Here is a 26,086-nt window from a genome sequence, read left to right on the forward strand (position 1 = left end):
CCTGTCTGAGAAGGAAAACTCAAATATTTTCCACTAAAACAAGCAATAGAAAACTGATAGGACTGTCAAAGGTGAAAAGCTTGCAAGACCCAGAAAAACAAGGTAGTCCCACTGAGTTTCAGCTTTCACAGGTTTCACTGTAGTACATAAAGCTATACCGAAACCTTTTAGTGAAATTAACAGGTTGGCATACAAAATAAAGGATATTACCTAAAAGATACCATGAAGAAAGCTAAAAAAATAAGATAAAAGCTACAATTAGTGTATGAGTATGGTATTCCATCAAAAAACACTTGTATGTGACCAAAAGGTGATAGTTTCAGTTCAAAGTGTAAAGCGCATTTCAGGGCAGTAGTCTCAGGGAGTCCTGTAGTCTCAAATGGTCCAGTAAATCTGGGCCTTTTAAGAATTTGAGTTCTGTTTTGTGGTTTTCTCCAACACTCTCAGGGTCAATCTATTGTGGCCCTGATCAGAGCTGTTGGTAGTGGTAGCCAGGCACTATCTAGTTCTTCTAGTCTCAGGGTAGATGAGGCCGTGGCTCGTGTAGGCTGTCAGCCCTGTAGACTAATTTTTTCATTTGGTTTCTTTCCTCTCTTTTTCTCCTGGTGAGTGGAGACCAATAGTTCTATCTTAGATGACTGCTTGCAAGTTTTTAAGACCCCAGACGCTACGTACCTCACTACGATGCAGAATCTCATCCATTTTTGAAATATGTATACAGTAGAATGTATAAAATAATTGTAATATTTTTTTAACAAAATCCTACATAGTATTTACTAATTCCCAGATACCCCTCTAAGCCCTTTGTAAATATTAACTAATTTAGTCATATCAACCCTATGAGATAGGTACCATTTAACAGATGAGGAAACTGAAGCAGAGAGGTTAAGTAACTGCCCAAGGTTACGCTGCTAATAGTGGTGGATCCTGGATTTGAACCAGGGAGTCTGACTCCAGAGTTGTTGTCTTAACTGCTATGCTATGATGCTGCTCTATATAGCTAATAATAACAACTAATGAAAAATAAAGAAAACAAACTCTCGAGTACCGGAATACGGATTAAGAATAGACCATCGTTAGCACATTAGAAGCGCTTTGTGCGTACTTACTAATTCACATCTTCTTACCTGTACTGAAGACGTAACCACTATTCTGACTTTTGTGATGATAATTCCCTTCTCTTACTTTCTTTATAGTATTTCCATCTCTAAACAAATCTCTAAACAACGTATTTAGTTTTAGTCAGTTTTTATACTTTATCTAAATGGAATACTACTATGTATATTTTTCTGTGACTTTGCTTAAAATTATTTATTCATCCACATTGATATGCATGGCTTTAGTTTATTGATTTTCACTGTTGTCAGTTATTCCACTGTATACTTGACAATTTCATTATCTATTCTACGGATGGAAATTTGGGTTGTTTCCAGTTTTTTGCTAATGTACTCAATGCTATTGTAAAATTATTAATCCTGGTGTAACTTTGGAAACCCTGGTGGCGTAGTGGTTAAGTGCTACAGCTGCTAACCAAGAGGTCAGCAGTTTGAATCCGCCAGGCACTCTTTGGAAACTCTATCGGGCAGTTCTACTCTGTCCTATAAGGTTGCTGTGAGTCGGAATCGACTCGACAGCAGTGGGTTTGGTTTTTTTGGGTTTGGTGTAACTTTGCAAGGTAAATTTATCTAAGTATATGTACCTAGCATTGGACCTGCTAAATCACAGGCAGTGTGCCTGTTCTGTATTACTAGGTAGCGCTAAACAGTTTTTCAAAATGCTTGAGGCAGTTTTTACTCCCATCCAGCAGCATATGAAAGTTCCCATTAGTGCACATCCTTGTCAACATCTGAAAGGTCAGTATGAATGTTTAAATTTTGTTACTCAGTTGGAAATGGTAATGGTATCTCACTGTGATTTTAATTTGCCTTTCATCTTGTGTTTTTGTTTACCATTAAGCTTTCCTTTCTTAAGAGCCTATTCAATTCTTTTCCCTATTTTTCTCCTTTGCTCTCTGTGTTGTTCATTGAGTAGCACTTTAATGTTCCCAAAGAATTTGAGTTGGATGGCTTGATATGATGATAGTGAGGTGTGGCAAGAGGCAGCTTCCAATTTATGTGTTGCTAGTTGGCTCTCTGGGGTTATCTGCTGGCATGTGTGTTTTAGAGGTGAAGTCTGCCTGACTTTCCACTTTTTCTCTGTTTTTATGTAAGCAGATCAAGTTGGAAGGAGGAGGTCGTTGTCAATGCATATTCTTTGTTTCACAGTCAAGCCCCATGGCTCATAAGTCTTTGGTTTGTTGGTAGAGTATTGATCTTACTCTGTTGACTCTGGTCAGTAATTGTAAAACTGATTACAGTTTCCTATCCTCTGCTTCTCATTGCTTCCAGACTATTTTGCCTGGGATAAGAAATGAGATCTGAGAACATAAACCTGAGTGGCTAAGGTTTGTGCCCCTCTGAAGCAGTTCAACAGATTCTCACTGGCCACTCCTGCCATCTCATCTTTAAGAAATAGGTATTTGGGAAAGGCAGGGCCCTTAAGATTCTCTTATTTCATGGGAAATTTACAGTTTGTTTAAAGTTGGGGAGAAAAGCTTTTGGATTTTGTCATCCTCCCTTAAGTAATTAAATCTTGTTTGTATTATGAGATTGTGGCTATTTCCTGGTTTAATTATATAAGGCATACTTTTTTTTTTAACTCATTTCCGTGCATTGGCAAAGATTGTTTAGTGTATAGGAAATCAAGTATTCTCATAAACAATTGAGGTAAGAAAAATTGATGTAACAATTTTTAGGGAAATTTGGCCTTATGTATCAAAAATGCAGTTTTTTAATCCAGTAGTTTCACTTCTAACAATTTCTCCTACAGGTATTCTCCTTTAAGTATGCAAATATATGCACAAGTATGTTCATTGCACCATTGTTTGTAATAGTGAAAACAAAACTAAACCAAAACCAAGAAACAACCTAAAGATCGCTGATTAGGGGATCAGTTAAAAATGCTACATCCACCAGGAAAATGTTACATAACTTTAAAAGCTTTATGAAATTGTACCCAAGGTACTTTTTGTGTGTAAAAAAAAAAATGAAGTTCCAGGAGTTGTTGTTCGCTGCCACCCAGTTGACCCGACTCATGGCATTCCCAAGCACAAGATCAGACTGTTGTGATTCATGGGATTTTCACTGGCTGATTTTTGGGAGTGGATTACCAGGTCTTCCTTCCTAGTCTCTTAGTCTGGAAGCTCCACTGAAACCTGTTTGCATCATAGCAACACACAGGTTTCCACTGACAGATAAGTGGTGGCTTCAGGAGCATTGGTCAGGAATTGAGCCCAGGTCTCCCACATGGAAGGTGATAATTCTACCACCGAACCACCACTGCCCTCTCCAGAATGTTGTCATTGTGTGCTGTCAATTCCGACTCATAGTGGTCCTATAGGATAGAGTGGAACTGCCCCCAAGGGTTTACTAGGCTGTAAATCTTTATGGGAGCAGATTGCCAGGTCATTTCCCCAATGGAGCTGCTAGTAGGTTTGATCCTCTGACTTTTTATTTAACAGCCCAGTGCTTTAACCATTGCTCCACCAGGGGTCCCTCAATAGTAGGCCTAATATAATTCCAATTGTGATTTTTTAAAGGGACTTATAAAATTACATTTCATATATGAGTCTGTGAGATTTTATGTATGAGTATGTGAGATTGTGTGAGATAAGTGTTTAGACACTTATGCATAAAAAGTTTTCAGAATGATATGCAAGAATCTCTTAAAAGTGTTTACCTTTGGGCCCTGGAGAGGGGAGGGGGTCCCTCCATTTTTCACTTGATAATACTTTATGTTGACTTAAGTTGTTTCCATGCACGTTATTTTTGTAATAATATATTTATTTTTTTTAATAGTTCATAAAGAGAAATCCTCATGTTCGAGAAAAATAATGAAGTTAAGATAAGCTATAGCCAAATGAAATGTTGAGTCATTTATACTTATATCTGGACAAGTTACAATGCTGCAAATCTGTATATTATTTAAGTGCCAAAGAGACGTGTTTTTGTTGTTGTTAGGTGCTGTCGAGTTGGTTCTGACTCATAGAGACACTATATACAACAGAACAAAACACTGCCCAGTCTTGTGCCATCTTAACAATTGTTGTTATGCTTGAGCGTATTGTTGCAGCCGCCGTGTCAATCCATCTCGTTGAGGGTTTTCCTCTTTTTCGCTGATCTTCTACTTTACCAAGTATGATGTCCTTCTCCAGAGACTGGTCCCTCCTGTTAATATGTCCAACGTACGTGAGACAAAGTTTCACAGTCCTTGTTTCTAAGGAACATTCTGGTTGTACTTCTTCCAAGACATATTTGTTCATTCTTCTGGCAGTCCATGTACAATATTCTTCGCCAACACTGTAGCTGAAAGGTGTCAATTCTTCTTCAGTCTTCCTTATTCATTGTCCAGCTTTCACATGCATGTGAGGTGATTGAAAATACCATGGCTTGGGTCAGGAACACCTTAGTCCTCAAAATGACATCTTTGCTTTTTAACACTTTAAAGAGGTCTTTTGTAGCACATTTGCCCAATGCACTGCATTGTGTGATTTCTTGACTGCTGCTTAAATGGGCGTTGATTATGGATCCAAGTAAAATGAAATCCTTGACAACTTCAACATTTTCTCTGTTCATCATGATGTTGCTTATTGGTCCAGTTGTGAGGATTTTTGTTTTCTTTATGTTGAAGAGGCATAGTGGTATAGTAAAAGAAGCATCATCAGCCAAGCGTGGGTATGATTCTGGTTCAACCACTGTGAGTTGTATGTCCTTGGACAGATTCACTTTGCTAAGCTTTAGTTTCCTCGTATTTGAAAAAGGGTTGATACTACCAACATCACAGGGTTATCTTGATTATTAAATGAGGTATTATATGTGATGGTGGCATAGTTGTTAAGTGCTCGGCTGCTAACCAAAAGGTCAGTGGTTCAAACTTACCAGCCAGTCTGTGGGAGACAGATGTGACAGTCTGTTTCTGTAAAAATTATAGCCTTAGAAGCCCTTTGGGGCCGTTCTACTCTATCCTGTAGGGTCACTATGAGTTGGAATCGTCTCAACAGCAATGGGTTTGGTTTTTTGTTTTATTTATTAAAAAAAAAAAGATGAGACAGAGAAATTAATGATCTGTAGTCAAGGACAATTAAAAAAAAAATTGTATGGCTTGAGTTGGCCCCTGAAATTGTTAATCCTTGATGGGGAGACATGTGGGAGGCTGACCTAATTGTAACAGGGCCTCTTTATTGGTGAGTAATATTAATAGAAAGTAGTTGTTTTTTTAAAAAAAGAAAAAAACTAGGTTTGTAGTAGTTATATGGGAATCTTTGCAGATTTTGATATGAGGAATAACACTTTGATCAGAGTATGGAAAACAGTGTTTATTTACCTTCTCTAGGCAAGGACTAGAAGAGAGTTAACAGTTGTACAGAAAATGTAGGATTACAATCTGCACAGTTAGGGAAATCAGATCTAGTTCATCAGGACTGGACAAGCAAACATGGAGCAAAATATGTGGGAACCAGTAGGTCAGGCTGTAGATCTTAGTGGGCAGATCATAGGAAGATTTGAAAAGAAGTCAGACTGATCCTTGGATAAAGGATCCTAAACCTCTTTTATTATTTCTAATGACTGCAGATGGGCCTGAACCCATAAACTCTATACTTATAAAGCTTACATTTATTAAGCACTTATTGTATACATGCCATGATAGTCTTTACATGCATTTACATTTATGTTCCACAGCAACCATTATTTCCCTCTTTATAAAGATGAATAGGTTCAAAGACATTAACTTGCTCTTAAAAAAAAAAAAAAACCATTGCCGTTGATTCAATTCCAATTCATAGTGACCCTATAGGACAGAGTAGAACTGCCCTGTAGGGTTTCCAAGGAGCACCTAGTGGATTCAAACTGCTGACCTTTTGGTTACCAGCTGAGCTTTTAACCACTGTACCACCAGGGTTTCCAACTTGCTCTAAGTAGCTAGCAAATGTCAGAACTAGGATATAAACGTATATTGACTCCAGAAAATGAACTTCTCTCTTCACAGCACTCTGCCTGTCTCAGGCTCTGTGCCAGAATAGCTGCAGCTAAACATATTTGAGCTTGTTGACTGCAAGTGTTGGAGGAAGGGAAGACAACCAGTGATATAGGTGTAATAACTAGCATTTTTAAAGTACCAAGTATGTTCTGGTATTGTATGGTCAAAATCAGTATGTTTTCAAAGGGTAATTTATTTATATTATCTCAGTCTTTATCAGATTATCCTCATTTGATATATGTGAAAGCTTGAGCTCAGAGAAACAAGTACTAATTCAGGAGGTTAGTGTTAAAGTCAGGATTTGAACCCAAGTCTGTCTAACTCTAGGGTCAACATTTCTTTCATTGTGCTACACTGTGATGTTTTAGAAGGATTAATTTGGTATCAGTGTTATAGGAAGTCTTAGAGAAAAGAAACTGCTAGTAGGAACATGGGGTAACATGGCAAATCTTTCTGATCTGTCTCTCCAAGTCCCAGATCTTCTGTATATTTTCCATCTTCATTATTTAGCCTACCCCCATGGTTGCTGATTTCACTGTCCATTCTTCCTGAATGGGCTCTTTCCTTTCTCTGTTTATATGTTGTATCTGCTACTCCCTGCTTCTAGCTCCTCTATTAGCTAATGGTTTGCTGTTTTTTCCCTCCCTTTTTCTTTGTAATAGGATGGACATCTTCAAAAGTCCTCAAATGTGCCTTGTAGTTATTCCGTTTCATTTTCTCATTCCCATCTTATACAGTTTTCAGTCTCCCAGCACAGAAACCAGTGTGCATTGATTTTTTTTTTTACTTTTGTAATTTTTTTCAGACTGGGAGACAGGACTTGAAACCAAAGAGTCAACTCGAAAGCCCAGCATTCCTGAAGATTTTTCCCATGGGGTAATAATGGAAAGGGAAGGTCTCTGGCATTCTACTTTAGGGGAAACCTGGAAACCTGATAATTGGTTAGAAGGGCCACCAAAAAACCAAGATAGACATCTGGGCCAAGTGGCAGTTATGCATAAGGAAACAATCACTAAGAGGAGGGTCTGTGGAAGTAGTGAATTTGAAAGATGTTCCAGTCAGGGCTCATTCTTTTATATACAACAGAGTATTTCTATGGGAAAGAAGCCCCACAATTGGGATTTGTTTGGAAAAGATGCCAAACAAAATTCCAAATTAATTAAAACTCAAGGAATGTTCATGATGAAGAAACTCTATGAGTGTAATGAGTGTGGGAAAGCCTTCAGCCAGAGTTCATCGCTTCTTAAGCACCAGAGGATTCATACTGGTGAAAAACCGTATAAGTGTAATCGTGTGGAAGGCACTTCATTGAACGTTCCTTCCTGACTGTACATCAAAGAATTCATACTGGGGAGAAACACTACGAGTGTAAAGAATGTGTGGGAAAGCCTCAGTCAGAGCATGAACCTTACTGTTCATGGAAGAACTCATACTGGAGAGAAACCCTATCAGTGTAGAGAATGTGGAAAAGCCTTCTGTAAGAACTCATCCCTGATTCAACATGAAAGGATTCATACTGGAGAAAAGCCCTACAAATGTAATGAATGTGGTAAAGCATTTACCTAAAGCATGAATCTTACAGTGCACCAGAGAACTCATACAGGAGAAAAGCCCTGTGAATGTAACAAATGTAGGAAAGCCTTCAGTCAGAGCATGCATCTTATTGCACATCAGAGAAGTCATACTGGAGATAAACCCTATGAGTGTAATGAATGTGGAAAAGCCTCTAGTAAGAGCTCAACTCTTACCCTACATCAGCGAAATCACACTGGAGAGATGCCGTATAAATGTAACAAATGCAGAAAATCCTTTAGCCAAAGTACATACCTTATAGAACATCAGAGACTTCATTCTGGAGTAAAACCATTTGAATGCAATCAGTAGGGAAAAGCTTTTAGTAAGAACTCATCTCTTAACTCAATGTCGGAGAAATCATACAGGAGAGAAACCTCATGAGTGTATAGCATGTGGAAAACATTCCACTGGCCGATCATCCCTAACTGTAAAAATACATCAGGTTATTCATACTGGAGAGAAACCTTATGAATGCAATGAATGTGGAAAGCCTTCAGCCGGAGTGCATATCTTATTGAGCATCAAAGAATTCATATTGGTGAGAAACCCTATGAATGTGATCAGTGTGAAAAAGCCTTCATTAAAAACCCATCCCTTATAGTGCATCAGAGAACTCATACAGGAGAGAAATGCTATCAGTGTAATGAATGTGGAAAGGCTCTCAGTTGGAGTACAAACCTTACATGACATCAAAGAATTCATATGTGAGAAAAATTGTGTCATTGGAATGAATTTGGAAAAACCCTTCACCATGATTAACACTTCAGTAATAAAAAAAAAAAAAATTTTTTTAATAATCAGATTAGTTGTATAATGTAGAGGCCTAATAAATGCAATGATTGTAGAAATCTTTTAGTTGAAGTATAGCATCAGACAATACAGGGAGAAATCATATAAAAATGGAGATAAATGGTAAAACTTACTGTAGACCAGAAGGTTTCAGTAGCTCATTCTAAACAAAGAGGATTCATGTTGAATATAAGTTCTAATATTGTATTATACTGAAGAAATGTTTAGGTTTAATTTATTCTACTTTGAACATCAGAGATATCACAGTGGAAAAAAAATGTGAAAATAGTTGACAGTCAAAAGACCTGGGATCTGGTCCCTAATCTGCCACTAATTTGAACAAGTCACCTACTCTTATCATTTCAGTTTCTTCATCTGGTACATGAAGGATTTGGGATTTAGAAGGTCCCCAGGGACCTAAAATGCTACAAGGCTATAAATACAGTGAATACTGGGAAATCCTGATCTTTTACCATGTTATATATGATATTGTCTAGATGCTTTTATTCTACGGTCTGGTTTCCGTGGATGTTTTGAGTCAAAATTCTCTACCTCTACTGATCCCATCCCCCCTTTATCCCCTACCTCCACCAGTATTATTATCATCTTCAAAATAGAGACTGGTTCCTACCAGGTGATGGAATAATTGTGTGGATCTTAATGAGATAGCATGCTGTTTTGAGTTCTCAATTGATAGTCATTAAACTGTTGTTAAATAAGCTGATTATTTAGAAAACAGTATAACTTAAGTATAGTTTTTAAGTGCATGGGAATCAAATACATATCGTCATGTTATATTCTGACTCTGAAAGTAGAAAGGGGAAGGGAAAGAGAGACTGAACATTAGTAGACCCAGAGATTTGACATAACATTAACAAAATCTTTGCAACTCAAAACACACTCAAACACAACCATAGGGAAATTTTATAGGTTTTTACAGGTAGTTTTACAGTTATGATAGTAGATGTATATTTTCATACGCACATACTGAGTGCTAAATATGTACTACATAGGATGTTACCCATTAGAAATATGAAAATGAATAAGATATGTTTTCTGTTCTCAAGGGCTAAACTAAGAAAATGGGATGGGACAGGAAAGGAAGAATTCAAGTGATAATGAGTCAGAATCTATGTAACTTGGTGACTGGTTAAATGTAGGTAGTTGGGTGAGAAAGAAGAGTCTAAGATGTCTTGAATTTCTTATTCAGGTGGAGAGTAGAATCATAATTAAGAGACACAGAAAGTTGACCAATTTTATGGGGTAATGATGAATTTAGTTTTAGGGCATTTGGATGAGTCTGTGATACATACAGGCAAAGATTCCTGGTAGGCAGTAGAATAAGTAGAAGGTAAAAACTTTTTAGTTTTTTTTTAAGTAATAAGTCAGAACTGACTCGACAGCAAAGGGGTTTTGTTTTGTTTTTGATGGTACTGTCACCGAATGGGGTAAGTGGAGGCAGAATAATCAGCAGAAGCTGAGAGGAAATGACAGTCAAAAAAAATAGAAAAATCAGGAAAAGGTAGTGTCACATAAGTATAAGGAAGAGAATTTTAACATAGGGATGGGGATAATTAATATTGCCAAATGCTACTGAGGGATTAAGTAAATTATAGAAATAAAACCATTGGTTTTATTGATAGCTTCTGTAAATTTCAGTGGGTTGAACACTGAATTAAAGGTGGAAAAGGACTTAGTGGCTTTATTGAAAAAGAAGAGATTTAGAAAGATAGCTAGATGGGAGTTAGAGAGGGTGTATAAAGCAGAATAACTTGGCTACGAATAATAGAAAGCCCAGTTAATAGTGGCTTAGGCAAGTAGGGATTTATTTTTCTCACATAACAAGCCTGGGAATTGTTAGAATTGGTTCAGAGATAGGATCATATCAATGTCTTGAATATCATGACCATGATGGCTGCCATACAAAACCAAACCAGACCCAGTGCCATCAAGTCGATTCCAACTCATAGCACCAAGTAAAACATCTGCATTTGAGGCAGGAAGGAGTGTGGATAGCACTGGCAACATCTGGGCCTTTAGTTTTCCCAGAATCCGCTTAAGCAGACTTCTGCTTACATCTCATTGTCCATAACTATTTTGAAGCCCATCCCCAGCAGCAAGGGAGGCTGAGAAAATATTTAGCTCTCCCAGTGTCTATAGTGTAGATAGGCAAAGAAAAGGAAGTTTGAGAATAGTGTTGATTTAGCCAAGCAATAGTCTGCCAGAGGGAGTGTTTTAAGGTAGGGAAGTTAATATGTTTATAATTGAAAAGGTGATGAGTGGGAGAATCTGAAGGTTCAGAAAAGAGGTGGGTGTTCAATTCAAAGTAGGAGAATAGAATTCAGAGTGTAGGTAGATGCCGTAGGAATCCAGAAATGATGGGTACGGAAGAAGAAACATTTGTGGGAAGCAATGGAGGAAGTTCCTTTCATGTATACCGGTATATATAAATACCACTCACATTTTCTGCCTCTGGGGTTTATACATATGCTTTTGTAGCATTTTTAATATGTGCTGGCATTAGGGCAGGGACTTGTGTAAGCTGTGTAAACTGGAAGGAAGTTCGTCGGTATTGTTGTTGTCCTGAGAGGTTATTGCAGGAGGTGCTGCAGCCGGGATGAGTGACTGTGAATGACTTTTGTCTCTTTTTTCCCTCTGTACGGCGAGATAAGGCTTGTGAATACATTTACTGTTTCCTTTGTGTTATTGGGAGGGTGCAGTTTTCAGCATTAGGTAATATTTTAGTGCATAAGTTATTTTCAGGCCAGGTACACTGTAAACATGCATCCTTGACATAACCTCATGTACAAGCAAGTACCAATTACATTTTTTGGCTGTTTGGAATTCTGAACAGCGAGGTAAGCCTTGTAAGGATATTTACCATATTCTTTTGTTATCGGGTAGGTGCAGTTTTTGAGATTAGGTAATATTCATGTGAAAAACTTATTTTTAGGAGAAATACAGTGTAAGCACATATTGTAGCATCCTTGATATACTGCATGTATGTTTCAAGCAATCATCAAGGCCCTATCTTCTGGTTTCTGAGCTGTAAGTACTTGTTTTGCAGTAAGAGGCCATGTATTGCAGTGGTAACGTTCCCCCAACAGCACTTCCTTTTGGGGCTTTAGTTTTATAGGAGGCTGGAATTATGCAAGGTCTCCCCTCGTGGATTCTCATATTGGTTTGGAAGTATGGTATTTGTATTATCCAGCTGTGATTGTTGAGGTTTTTTGTCCACTTTGCTGGACCATGATTCCTAGTGGTTTGGCAATTATGTACTGATATAGTTTAGCCGTTAGGCAATGATGTAATCATTCTCTGTAATGTGATCTGACGTGACCAGCCAATCAGTTGTAAGGGCAGTTACGTAATGATGTAGGGTAACTCTATGTGTTAACCTATATTTTCAAAAGTTCCACTCAACAAAAAAAAAAAAATTGCTAAGAAAAACTATTTTTTCCCTGCCTCATTCCACCTATCTCCAGAGTTCACTGGTATATATGTGTACCACATAATATTAATAAAAAACCATATTACATAACAAAATATTACCAACACTCAGCAATTCACCATGCATTCCATTAGTGAAAAAACATTACATCACCAAAAAATTACATGGGAACAGGGAACCATCAGCACCAAGGATGTGTGTGTTTTCTCCCTCTCCCCTCCTCCCCCCTCCTCTTGCCACTGTCACCACCACCATATGGGCCCCTGTTTCTGCTTTTTTTCCATCCCCTCACTGATGATTTGGCTCTTTTGCTTACAGTTAAGTTTGCACATGACTCAAAATGTCAGCATCAGCTCTTATATCTAGTGACCTTATTGGCATCCTCCTAACCCCCAAGTCTCTCTATCCTAATTCTAAAATTCCACCCAGATCATCCTTTTAAAACAGGCCTCAGGAGTCACTTTTTTCTGGCCAGTTATCCATCCCTGTTCTAATCAGCTGGTGAGGAGGAGAGCTGCCACGTAGTCACTCTCCATACAGTAGAGCTTCTGGGTAGCAATGACCAGTATGTTTGTAGATACTTAGTAAGCCCCTACTCAGTAGTCACTTAGGTTTTAGAGTTCTGAGGGGCTCATGGTAAGGGAGACAAATAAATCAGGAATTAGGATGCTATAAGATGATTTCTCAGAAGGCAAGAAACACAGGGTCCTTTGGGACTATAGAAAATGGGGATGATCATGGTATATTTTCTCTATGGCTGTGTCTTCACTCAAAAGACTCAAATAAGGGCCTTTCCCCCCACTGAAGCTCTGTGAAATGGTATCTGGACATTTTTAAAGGTTACCAGTCAAGGTTCTCTAATAGGGGCGGGCATGAAGATTATTATGGTACCAGTACCCCTCTCCTGGAAATCCTGGTGACATTAGTGGTTAAGTGCTCCTGCTGCTAACCAAAAGGTCAGCAGTTCAGACCCACCAGGCACTCCTTGGAAACTCTATGGGGCAGTTCTACTCTGTTATAGGGTTGCTTTGAGTTGGAATCGACTCAATGGCAATGGGTTTGGGTTTTTTTTTCTTACTCCTCTCCTAGACTAAGCATAGTCCCCAAAACCTGAACTTAGGGACTACATATGGCTCCCTAGAAAAATCACAACATCTGGAGGGGAAGGGACTGAAAACCTGAATGTTTGGGGTATAAATGAGATAGGTTACTTCCTTGTATTATCCACGTATTGGCATAAATCAATTCCTGCCAACAGTCAACAGACTTACAAGTGCTTGCCCTTTGCTAGGTGTTGAAGTGTCTACAAGGATGAATAAGACATAGTTCCTGCTCTCAGTTTAGTTCATTCATGCAACTAGCATTTATTGAGTTCGTATCATAGGTCAGCTTCTATGAATTTTAGGATCAATGACCCCTGGTCCTGCTGTCAAGTAGCTCCTGATCTTGGGGACCCTAACATGTAAACAGAAAATTACAGGACACAGGTTATAAGATGAAAGCACAAGTTACCATTGGAGTGAACCAGTGGGTGCAGAGCAGAAGGTGGGGAGGAAACAGGTAGGTAGAAGGAACAACAGAAGTAATGGCAGAAAAGCAAAGAGAGCCCAGTGTTTATTTAGGAAACTGTAGATCTTTTCCTGCCATTATCCCATCAGCCCAGGGGGTGACTGGCACCATCCTTCTTCCTGTTTGACAGGCTTAGATAGATTATCACTTGTTTTTCCACAGTCCTAGGAGAAACACTGGTTAACACTTAACTTTTAGAGGAGCTAACAGCAAAATCATAGTTGGAGACAGAGACAGGCTAGGGAAAGGAAAAATGGCACAGGTTCTGTTCAAGATATGGCTGAGCAGCCTGTTCCAACCTCACCTCCCATTCTCCCTTTTTCACTATGCCCTCTCTAGTCATACTGGTCTTGCTAAGTTTCAGACTCACCAGGCACACTTGTATCTCTGGATATAATTTCTGTTCCCTCCTCTTAGAAGGCTGTACCCCAGATGTTCACATGGTTTCCTCCCTTACTATTCAAATCTCTGCTCAAATGTTAACTTCCTCAAAGAACTTCCCAGTAACAGTATTTAAAATAATCCCCACGCCCTTGCCACACTTTAAACCCTAACACAGCTTTATATTTTTACAGCATTCATCACTACCTGCTACCATATTTTCTATTTATTTGTTTTTTATTGATTTCATTGACTAATAGTTAAGCCTCCATGAATGAGTGCAGGGTTTTCATTACTAGTGCTTCAGCTCCTAGAGTAGTGTCTGACACCGAAGTGCTCCATGAGTGTTAACAGAATGAAACTCAATAAAACAGAATGCTGTAGTGTCACATGAAATCACTGATACTGCGTCTTAAAAGGTGGTCAACAATTCCCTGATAAGCCTCCGGTCACATTTTTAAATTTTTCTCATCACCAACAAAGTTAACAATCCTCTTTCCTTCCTGCGCTCCATGAAAATCTGTATTCAAAGACACCTAAGTATCTCCAGCTTTATTTTCCAATTGATGATTTTATCCTTGCCCGCCCCGGCAAAATACTATCAACAAAAATAAATCCCAACTTCTCTAAATATCACCAGGCAGTGCAAGATAGAGACCCCTTGGCGGGGCTTGGCTTCTTCCTCTCCCTCACCGCCTATGTCTGATAAGTCACCAAGAACGAAGTCTACTCTACCTCCTGAACATTTCTCAAACAGCCACCGCCCAAGTTAGAGCCACCATCAGCTCTGTTTTGAATCGCTGCCGCGGCCTCCTGACTGATCTAACCTGACATCGCTGTCCTCCCTGTTCCCCACAAACGCAAATTATTGTCACTTCTCGACCAAACCAGCACTGGCCCGACCGCCGCGCCAGACTGAATGTATTTCATGCTTCCTGGAGGCCAAGGAGGTTCCGTGGCATTTCCACGTCTCTTCGGACGCGTTTCTCCGTCAGAAATGCGCCTTTTCGGCTTGTCACCTCTTCTCTTTGGGGACCTTCCTCAGTGGGATTAGGCGCCGCTCTCTGGGACTAACCTACTTTAATCGTTAACTTTTCGAAGGTCTATATCTTCCTGGGAAACCCTGGTGGCATAGTGGTAGGGCTGCTAACCAAAAGGTCAGCAGTTCGAATCGACCAGGCGCTCCTTGGGGCAGTTCTACTCTGTCTTGAAGGGTCTCTATGAGTCAGAATCGATTCTACGGCAACGGGTAGAATCTTCCTGGGCGTTACTTCAAAGTAGAGACCGAATCCCACTACTAACAGGACAGCATCAAGTCCGCACAGAGGGAAAATGGGCGGAACCGCAACACCCCACCGACGCCTCTGAAATATAGTTTCAACCCTGAAAGAAGCAAGGCGCGAGCGATTCTGCGCAGGCTCACAACATCACTTTCGCCGGCCGATTTTCACCCCTGGCAAGTGGAGTCCGGCAGGCTGACGCGCTGCAGCCTTACGACTTGTGGGGATTGGGCTCAGCGGTTCCCGGGGCAACGCGCAAGCGCAGTTTCGTTCCCAGGCTGCAGTCTCCGGCTCGCTGTGTTTGGACTGCAATGTGGCGGTTGCCATCTCTCACCGCAGGCAGAGCCTCCTGGAAGGGCATCGCAGTGGTGACCAGACACTGTGGCCAGCGCTGCATAGGGAGAGCGGGGAGCGGCCGCGGGGTGGCGGGGCCAGAGAAGAAGGGCGGAGGGAAAGCCGAGTAGGTCTGGGTCGTGGTCAGTTCAGGAGGTCGTGATCTAATGCCCCAAAGTCCCCGGAATGTATGTCTGAGATTTAATTCCGAAGAGAAGAAGGGGGGGCTGCCAGGTGTGGGCATCTTGAGTTTAAGGCCTGAATCTCTGAGTGCATGTGGAGGAAGATGGGGCCAGGGTCTGTGGTATGTGTCTTAGAGCAAACTCCTGGAAGCCCGGTTACCTTCCGGTGATAGGTACCGGATAGGTACCGCCCGTGTGAGGCAGCCGGTGTAGTAGCTCCCCAGAGCCCTAGCAAGGCGGCAGAGGAGGGGAGGGTGGCTAATGTGAATAAGATTCCTAGTCCCCTCTTGTCCACACACACACGCACCGCTTCTGACTCACCGTTGACTCCAGGTCACCCAAACTGGACCCCAGAGAGTGAGTTTGGGAGGCGAGAGGCCTGAAACCAGAGAAGGGTTTAGCCTGAGGGACTTTGACAATAAACTCCTAGATCCAGCCTTCTTAGCCTCCTTTTTGAGAAGAAAGAAGGCTCTCCTTCCCACACTTCCTCTCCTGCCCTTCCCTCCCAGGATTAGGCGGATGTCCAGAAGACACACTTCACTTGAGACCTCTTACCACAGTTTCAGGGCAAAGTCTAGAAGATAAGTTGAAAGCCTGGGTCCTGGGGTTGGAGCAAGCTTTCTGCAAAAAGTCAGTGTATTTAAGACGGAGAAGGGGAGATACGGAGGATGTTTCTCAGATTCTAGGGAAAAGATGTGAGGTAAAATAGTAGCATGGTGAGCGATTCACTTTACAAGTGGAGGAAGTGGAGGAGAGACAATTGGGAATAAAGAATCCACTGCTTCAGGCCATTGGAGGACTCTCAGAATCTGATGCACACAGCCTCTCCTCCCCACAGGTGTGCAGGAGTTTCTAGCCTGAGAAGTCCGCAGCTGCAAAACTCCACACCTGCCTCCTCACAGCTTTGCCCTTCGCTGAGAGGACTCATCAAGGAAGAAGGAATGGCTGTCAGGCGCCTGCCAGTTGTGATCCAGGTAAGTGGTTTTCCCCCCCCGTAAATTCCCTTCTAGATTTGAAGAAGGTGGGCATGTTTCTTTCCCCTGACCAGGAGCTTTTCTCTTGCTTTTTCTCCCAATCCAGTCTCACTCAGAGATCTGACTCCATTCCTCCCCTAAGCCACCAACATTAGGCCTGTCCTAATGGAGCTAAGTAACTTGCTGAAGGTCAAAGTGGCACAGGTCGGTCTAATATGAAAACCTGCCCTCTTTCCACTAGCCAATAAGAGTAGGGGTCTAAAGTGGTGAAGGCTAACATAAGTTGAGAAGGGAGGAATCTAAAATTTTGGGTGGAGAGGTGAGATTTACTGGACTTTTTAAAAAGTGACATTTGCTTTTTTAACATCTACTGGGTACCAGTGAAATTATTCAAGTGACTACTTCCAAGCTCGAGAAATTCCTAAAAAGCTTTGAGCGGTGCCAGCCTTTTTAGAAGAAGGGTATGGACTCTACTTTGAAGGGGGCAACATTCATTTAAATGTATATATTCTGATGCACATGTTTCTTCACATTAAAACCTTTCCAGAACAGGAATCTGTGGCAGAAATCATTGGAAGGGATGAGCAGCTGGTTGAAGATGCTGTGTTCATCCCAGTCACTGCCCAACAGCTGCTCACACTCCTCTTGATTTCAGACTCATCCTTCAGGGTCCATTTCCAGCACCACTTTTTCTGTGAAACTTGTCTGCATGGTGCCAGTCAACTGTGACCTAACCTTTTACTCAAATTTATTGTCTGTGTCACACAATTTATTTCATGTTTACAAACTACCTTGATTTGCTTGCCATTCAACAGACATATGTTAGGAATTTTAAATGTGGGTCAGGTATTATGATCTATGTTAGAGATACAGGCTGAACAATAAAAAAAAAAAGCCACTGCCATCGAGTCAGTTCCAACTCATAGCAACCCTATAGGACACAGTAGAACTGCCCCATAGGGTTTCCAGGGAGCACCTGATGGATTTAAACTGCTGACCTTTGATTAGCAGCCATAACTCTTAACCACTACACCACCGCTGACAAATTGGTTCGTGGGTTCATCCCAACAAGTGTTTCTTGATTGCCTACCATGTGGAAGGTGTTGAGTGCAGGTAACAGAAACCTAATTCAAACTGCCTTAAGCAAAACAAGCATGTATTGGGAAGACACTGGGGTATCTTCCAAAATCCAGAGGCAAGGATGCAACTAAATTTTGACTATGGAAATGAAGTCCAGAATAGTCTAGAAAACCCTAAAAGCCCTTTCTCCTGAACTCTTGGCTTTCTTCTCTGTGCTTTGCTTATTCTTTCTCAGTGCATACCAACTCTCTTTGTCTCTCAACCTACAAGGAAAACCATAGGTATAATAGCTACTGAGTTTATTACATGTTAGATTTCAGACACCCTGAGAGAGACTGTTTTGTCTCTGTCCCTGTTTGAAAGTTTCCAAGGGAGGGCCTAATTGTGATCAGAGAGAGAACAAGATCACATTGTACAGAATGGTTATTTCCATGGGAGCTGTGTATATGTGGTGGGGATGGGCAGGGGAGCAGTTCAAGAAAAGCACAGTTGCTGAACAGCAGATAATATTGAGTATATGAATTGTGTTCTAGACACTGGGAAGACAAGGTAGATGTGAAATGGTCCATATATTCTTGGAGTTAACAGTCCAGTGGAGGAGAACAAAAGTAAACCAAAAATCACAGTAAAATGGGACCGTGCTTTGATGGGACTGCATAGACAACTATAGGAGCAGTTAGGGAGACTGTGCTGAGGAAGTGAGGTCTAAGCTGAGACCTGAAGTAGGATTTCATTTTATGGAGTGAGGCTAGGGCAGGGTTGGGCAGATTGAGAGAGATGGGAGGAAATGTTCTGGGCGAGATAGCAAGTGTGAAGTCCCAGTGCTTAGGAAACATCTTTTCTACAATATATATTTTTTCAAAGTGGGGGGCAAAGTCTAATGCAAGCAAGGCCCCTAAAAAAGTGCTTTCTTGGCACAGAACACCAGCTCCCTGTATATTAATGGTCCTTTGAATCTCAGCAAGCTCCAGTCTCAGCCTTCCCCAGAGAGCTGTGTGAAGGAGTAGCCCATATCAACAAGAATGGGTTTGCTGTTACAGGAGTCAGTAACATTCAAGGATGTAGCCGTGCTCTTCAGCCAGGACGAATGGGGACACCTGAACTCTGCCCAGAGGGCCTTGTACAGGGACGTGATGCTGGAGAACTACAGCAACCTGGTCTCAGTAGGTAAGATGGGGAGCCTCTGAAGGCTTATCTTCAGATTTTAAGGATCTTTTTTGCGACCCTTTGGAACCCCTGAGTGGTAGAAATGGTTAATGAACTGGCTACTAACCAAAAGGTTGGAGGTTTGAGTCCAACCAGAGGTGCCTTGGAAGAAGGACCTGGAGACCTGCTTCTGAAAATTCAACCATTGAAGATCCTGTGGAGCACAGTTCTACTCTGACACACATGGGGTCTCCATGAGTTGGAGTCGACAGCAACTGGTTTTGGTTGGTTGGGACCTTTAAACTGGTACTATATAGAAGATTAGATTGGAAATGGGCCAATTGAGGATGTTGTCTTCAAGGCTGCTCCTTACCTATCCTTGGTGTCCCAGGCCCAGGACTCTTTTGAAGCCCAAGTGCAGATGCCTCAAAGGGGACTAGGGGTTGATCCTCTGTCCTTGCTGGTAGGGAAGGTACCTGGAAACAGATTGTGTCAGGCCAACCATCATTTCCTCCTCCTGGGAGCACGATGTTGAATCCATCCAGCTGTCCTTTACACCTCTCTGTACCTTCCTCTTAAGTCACACTCTCCAGGAAGTTCTGAGGATGAGATCTCATCCCTACAGTTTTATCTCTGGCCTGAACAGATGTGGATCATTTTTTCCCCCTCAAAAACAGGAATTTTAGGACCCAAACCAGATATGTTTTCCCAGATGAAAACGGGGGAAGAATGGATGCTGGAGGATGCCTCGGGAGACTCCTGTCTTGGTAAGAGTCACATCTGTGGTAGGCATTGGGAGGACCTCAGCTGGTCAAGGTTGGTGTGGTAGCTCAGCAAATGTGCCAGGCCTGGACATTGGGAAATGCACATGTTTTCACTTCTCGTTTACCTCTGTACATTGTTGCCACATTTGTCCCAGTATTCATTGCCCCTGCAGTTTGCTTCTCTCTCAGCCTTCGTTTCCATGATTTTTCTTCTCTCCCTGTTTGGCATGGATTAATAGAGTCTTTGGTTTGGAAAAGACCTAAAATGTTAACTGGGCAACTTGAGTGGCCTATTCAGGACCTCACAGTGCAGTCTGTGCTGGAACTTCTCCAGTGAGAAGGAACCTACTTCTTGGTGATGTTATACATTTCTTTGTAGACAGCATTTTATTTAAAAAAAAAAAAGAAAGAAAGCCTTCCTTAATCTGGTTTTAATCTGCCTCTTTGTAGTGACCACTATGTAATCATACTTTTGCTTCTGAAAACACACAGGGTTACACACATCAGGGCAGCTTTTAGCATTAAGGTCTAGCTTTCATGTGCCCACTAAGACATCTCTTCTTCGAGTTAAACATGTTACATTTCCCCTATTGCCGTCATATTTTTTCATGCGTGCATTCACATATTCAACTAGCATTTAAATACCTTCCACATTTTCCCAGGCACCATGCTGGGTTTTAGGCACCATGATGGTGAGGACCATGTTTATCGAATGTTTTGCTGCATCACTCACACCTGGCACCATGATCAGCATAGATTTGTTGACTGGGAACCCAGGGAACATGACAGTTTAGTGGCTGTTACTTGGCTTAAGGATCCCATTGTATCTAGTAGTTTATAGGCAGGTATGCATCTACCTCCACCCCATCAATATTCTAGAGATCATATTGTCTTATCCAAGACACTATAACATTTCATTTTCAGCCAGCATTTTTCAGGCTGCAGAATATTTTTTCCAATCTTTTATTAATTGATTTTTTCACAGTAGCATAGTGACGGAGGCAGGAGTTTATAACCTACAGTCACCTGTTTACCTGGAATGTCTATGACCCAATCTGTTATGGAACTTAAATATCTTAACTCTGAAACTCAGTTATCAAAAAAAAGATTCTATGAACTTGAATGTTGTATTATAACCAAACTAGGTACTTTTAATATTTCATTCTGTATTGTTGTTGTTAGGTGCTGTTGACTAGGTTCCCACTCATAGTGACCCCATGTACTGCCCAGTCTTGTGCCATCCTCACAATCTGTGCTGTGCTTGAGCCCATTGTTGCAGCCACTGTGTCAGTCCATCTCATCGAGGGTCTTCCTCTTTTTTGCTGATTGTCTATTTTCCCAAGCATAATGTACTTCTCCAGCAACTGATCCCTCCTGATGACATGTCCAGAGTATTGAGACAAAGTCTCACCATCCATGCTTCTGAGGAGCATTTTGACTATACTTCTTCCAAGACAGTTTTGTTCATTCTTCTGGCAATCCATTCAGCATTCTTTGCCAACACCACAATTCAAAGGCATCAATCCTTCCTTGGTCTTCGTTATTCGTTGCCCAGCTTTTGCATGCATATGAGGTGATTGAAAACACCATGGCTTGGGTCAGGAACACCTTAGTCCTCAAAATGACATCTTTGCTTTTTAACACTTTTAAAGAGGTCTTTTGCAGCAAATTTGCCCAGTGCAATGTTATTTGATTTCTTGCCTGCTGCTTCCATGGGTGTTGCTTGTGGATCCAAGTAAAATGAAATCCTTGACAACTTCAATCTTTTCTCCGTTTATCATGATATTGCTTATTGGTCCAGTTGTGAGGATTTTTCTTTTCTTTATGTTGAGGTGCAATCCATACTGAAGACTGTAGTCTTTGATCTTCATCAGTAGGTGGCATCAAGTCCTCTTCACTTTCAGCAAACAACATTGTGTCATTTGCATTTCAAAGGGTGTTAATGAGTCTTCCTCCAGTCCTGATGCCAGGTTTTCCTTCTGTATTATGGAGTGTTGTAACCAAAAAAAGGAGGGGGGTGAGGGGATTAAACAAAAGAAATGCATCCACAATCCTACTTCCCTGGCATAGTAACTGTTATTTAAATCATTTATCCACTTATTCATCACTAACACTAATGATGCACCTCTGTGGAAGGAATATGATGATGGAGAAAGGATTTCATGCCTAGAAGGGATTTCGTAGTCTCGTTGTGAGCAACAACGTGAAGGCTCAATCCTTTCCTCAGATACCTTTCACAAGCCTCTATTACAGACCGGAATTGCTTGGAGATGGAGCAGATTCATGAAGGATGATTAGCAGTTAGCCAGGCAGACATGGAAAGAAGTCCTATTTTATATCTCCTGGTGATGTTTTACTGCTTTTTCCTCCATTTCCCATTACAGTTATATTTTTTATTTTTGAATAGAACCATACTATTATTTGTTTTTATAACTAAAAATTGCTGCCATAAAGAAATACTAAATTTCCAAGCTTTATTCCCCTTTTACCACTCTGACTCTTTTTAATTCTGAAAATGTTCATTGAATTCATTTTTATTATTTTTTCCTTCTCATTTCTGTTTCCTGTCTTAATGACTGGTTAGGACTTCAAAAACCATATCCAACAATGATAATAGGTTTTATTTCTGATTTTCAAGGAATTTGATCAAGAACGTTTCTGTTGCTGCACTACTTACTCTTGGTTTAGAATATAGGCAGTCCCGTACTTAAAATGGGGTTCCGCTCCAAGGACTCCATCATAAGTCGCTTCTGATGTAAGTCGTATACCTCATTTTATTTTAGTTTTCATTATTACTGCCTTTTACTATCACTATCTTTTTAAATCCATCTTTATTTGTCCTTGAACATCTGGGAGTATACATCTAAGAATGATAACATCAGTAAATTACAGGCTGCAACATTGTATGTAGTACATATTATTAATGATAAAATGTACCAGAAAAAAAAAAAAAAAGACAGGTATTCCCTTCTCCAAAGTAGCTTTAACTGTACAGAAACTGTTTACTCGGCAGAATAAAAAAAATTTGCTAATAACTTTTATAATATCTTCATTATTTATTAATCTGTTTAAGTTTCTTTTTGTTATATCAGTTATACATTTTACCTGTTAGAATTAAATTATCTTTGAGCTATAATATTTATTAGTTTACAACTGTGCATAGTTTCATGTACAATTTTAGCATTTTATATTTTGTCCTCTTTATTATTTCCAATTTTATCAGCATTTTTATTTCTCTTAAATTTGCTGGGGATCTTTCTAAAGGACCAGTTCTTATTTTATCACTCTTACATGTTGTAATTTTATTTCTGCACTTAGCATTATCATTTCCTTTGTTTACTTAAAATAAATTTATTTTAAATACTGTACATTCTATATAAACCAAAAAAACCAAACCCATTGCTGTCGAGTTGATTCCAACTCATAGCGACCCTACAGGACAGAGTAGAACTGCCCCATATGGTTTCCAAGTAGCACCTGGTGGATTTGAACTGCCAGCCTTTTGGTTAGCAGTCGTAGCTCTTAACTACTATGCTACTAGTGTTTCCACAGCCTATATACAAAAGAGAATATATAATGTTTTTGAACAGTTTTAAGAATAATAATGAAATGGTTCCCAAACTCCACTACCCAGCTTAAGAAGTGGAACATATAGCACATTTGAAGTCCCAGTGTGCCCCTTCTAATCACATCTTCCTCTTTTATACCAAAGAAAGCCACTAGCTTGCATTTTGCACCAGCCTCTCCTGTGCTTTTCTTTGTAATTTTACCACATATGTATGTAGGGCTAAACAAAATTATTTAGCTTTGTATTCTCTAAACTCAGTATATATTGTTTTATTGACTATTCAAAGGCATTCAGCTGTGTGGATCGTAACAAATTATGGATAACATTGTGAAGAACGGGAATTCCAGAACACTTAATTGCACTCATGAGGGACCTGTACATAGATCAAGAGGCAGTCATTTGAACAGAAAAAGGAGATATGTGTGGTTTAAAGTCAGGAAATGTGTGCGTCAGGTGTATCCTTTCACCATACTTATTTAATCTGTATGCTGAGCACATAATCCGAGAAGCTGGGCTATATGAAGAAGAACAGGGCATTGGAAGACTCATTAACAAGCTGCATTATTCAGATGATACAACCTTGCTTGTTAAAAGTGAAGAGGACTTGAAGCACTTACTGATGAAGATCTAAGATCACGAAAAGCCTTCAGTATGGATTACACCTCAACACAAGGAAAACAAAAATCCTCACAACTGGACCAATAAGCAACATGGTGATAAACGGGGAAAAGATTGAAGTTGTCAGGGATTTAATTTTACTTGGATCTGCAATCAACACCCATGGAAGCAACAGTGGAGAAATGAAAAGATGCATTGCATTGGGTAAATCTGCTGCAAACGACCTCTTTAAAGTGTTGAAAGCAAAGGTGTCACCTTGAAGACTAAGGTGGGCCTGACTCAAGCCATAGTAATTTGAATTGCCTCGTATGCATGTGAAAGCTGGATGATGAATAAAGAAGACCTAAGAAGAATTGATGCCTTTGAATTTTGGTGTTGGTGAAGAATATTGAATATACCACAGACTGCCAAAAGAACAAACATATCTATCTTGGAAGAAGTACAACCAGAATGCTCATTAGAAGCAAAATGGTGAGGCTATGTCTCACATACTTTGGACATGTTGTCGGGGAATCACTCCCTGGAGAAGAACATCACGCTTGCTAAAGTAGAGGGTCCGTGAAGAAGAGGAAGACCCTCAATGAGATGGATTGACACAGTGGCTGCAGCAATGGGCTTAAGCATAACAACGATTGTGAGGATGCACAGGACCAGGCAGTGTTTCGTTATGTTGTACATAGGGTTGCTATGAGTTGGAGCCGACTCGACTGCGCCTAGTAACAACAACAGTTGATACGTTTCCACAAGTTGCCTTTTTAAAGTCCATGTAGCTATCTGTAGTTCACTTTTTAAACTGCACTTTGATATTCTTTGGATGACTGTGCCTTAATTTAGCCATCCTCTTGCTGATGGGCATGTAGGTTGTTTGTAGTATTTTTGCTGTTGTGAATAATGGTGACCTGAATAATTGTGAACATGTTTCCTTATACACCTGGGCCTTGTTTGAGTTTCTTTAGGTGCACTCATAGAGGTAGAAATGCTGGACTTAATGGTATATACTTCTTCAGCTTTACTAGGTATTGCCAGATTGCTGACCAAATTAGTTGTTCCAATTTATATTAATAGTTGAGGCAAGTTCCAGTTGCTTTTCATCCTTGCCAAAATTTGGCATTGTCATACTTTTAAAAATTCTGCTAGTCCCACTCCTGAGGAATGTTATCTCACTGTGGTTTTAATTTGTATTTCCCTGATTACTAGTGAGGGTGAGCATCTTTTCATATATGTATTGATCATTTGTGTTATGTGACTTATGCATTCATATTATTTGCCCAGTTTTGTACTATAGTTTATTTTTCTCTTACTTATTTGTAGGAATTCTTTAAATATTCAACAATCTAATACTTTTTATCAGTTAATACGTATGTCAGTTATCTTTTCCCAGTCTGTAACTTTTCTGTCTTTACTAACAGTTCTTAATTAATAACATAAGATATATCAGTCTTTATCTTTGTGATCTTTTTTCTTGGTGCTTTCTGAATCATGTTTAAATAATTCTTTCGACCCTTAGATCCATGAGAGAAGGACTTTGTCTTGTTTGCTATTGTATCTTCAGCACGTGAGACCTCAATATGTGTTCATTGAATGGAAGAATGGACTTCTAATAATATTTACTCTCTTCTTTTTTTCTAAGTAAGTCTTGTCAGATGTTTGTCTTTTTATTAGACTGAATGAATAAATATTTGACTTTGTTCATTTCTGTTTTATCTTTACCTGTTTCATTAATTTTTGTTTCTCATTTCTTTCACTTTTCTGGAGTTGACTCTGTTCTTCCCCCGCCCCCCCTTTAGTTTTTTTGTTATTTTTTTTTAAATCAAAGTAATACATGCATTTAGTTTAGTGAAACTCTACAAGGCTTATTATGAAAAACAGTGGCTCCTTGTCCCCTTTTTTCATAGCCACTTTCTCTTTTGTTTAGCTGATTATTTCGTATATTTGCTTCCATGTCTCCAAGTAATGTGTTTGTATAGTTACCTGTAGTATTTATTCTATTCCTTCTATTAAAGAAAGGATTAACCTCACCCCCTCTTTCCTCAAGCACTCATGCTTGTTAGCTTTTCTATTTCCTGTCCTCCCGGTACAATTGTGGTGCAATTTTGGTTAGATCAATAATCTAATGTTTACATTCTTAATTGCTGTTCACAACTGATTGATGTGGTGAATTATGTTAACTTTTGCTTTTCTAAGCAATCCGTTCCCAGAATTGATTGGTTCTTAGTTTATATTGATCATTAATTTAATCCCAGCTCTTCTCTAATTGTCTATATCTCCTCTGAAAGACTTTCAGATTTGTCGATCATTATG

The 26,086-nt window shown here is 40.0% G+C and overlaps 1 protein-coding gene across 16 annotated transcripts in view; it reads left to right on the forward strand.

The window, feature by feature from the left end:
- The window catches only part of ZNF454 (zinc finger protein 454), a 68,494-nt gene that overhangs the window by 21,689 nt on the left and 20,719 nt on the right, over window positions 1-26,086 (forward strand). For 13 of the 16 annotated variants that reach the window (XM_049874504.1, XM_049874517.1, XM_049874514.1 and 10 more), the window contains 3 exons: window positions 16,474-16,609; window positions 18,730-18,856; window positions 19,513-19,602. In XM_049874504.1, coding sequence (XP_049730461.1) covers window positions 16,474-16,609; window positions 18,730-18,856; window positions 19,513-19,602 — 353 coding nt within the window. Of the gene's footprint in view, window positions 1-6,880; window positions 15,581-15,613; window positions 15,642-16,473; window positions 16,610-18,729; window positions 18,857-19,512; window positions 19,603-26,086 lie in introns of those variants that run through there. The other 3 variants (XM_049874502.1, XM_049874515.1, XM_049874516.1) reach the window with 3 other exon arrangements.

The sequence above is a fragment of the Elephas maximus genome, chromosome 2 (genome assembly GCF_024166365.1).
Source record: "Elephas maximus indicus isolate mEleMax1 chromosome 2, mEleMax1 primary haplotype, whole genome shotgun sequence".
Lineage (NCBI taxonomy): Eukaryota > Metazoa > Chordata > Mammalia > Proboscidea > Elephantidae > Elephas > Elephas maximus.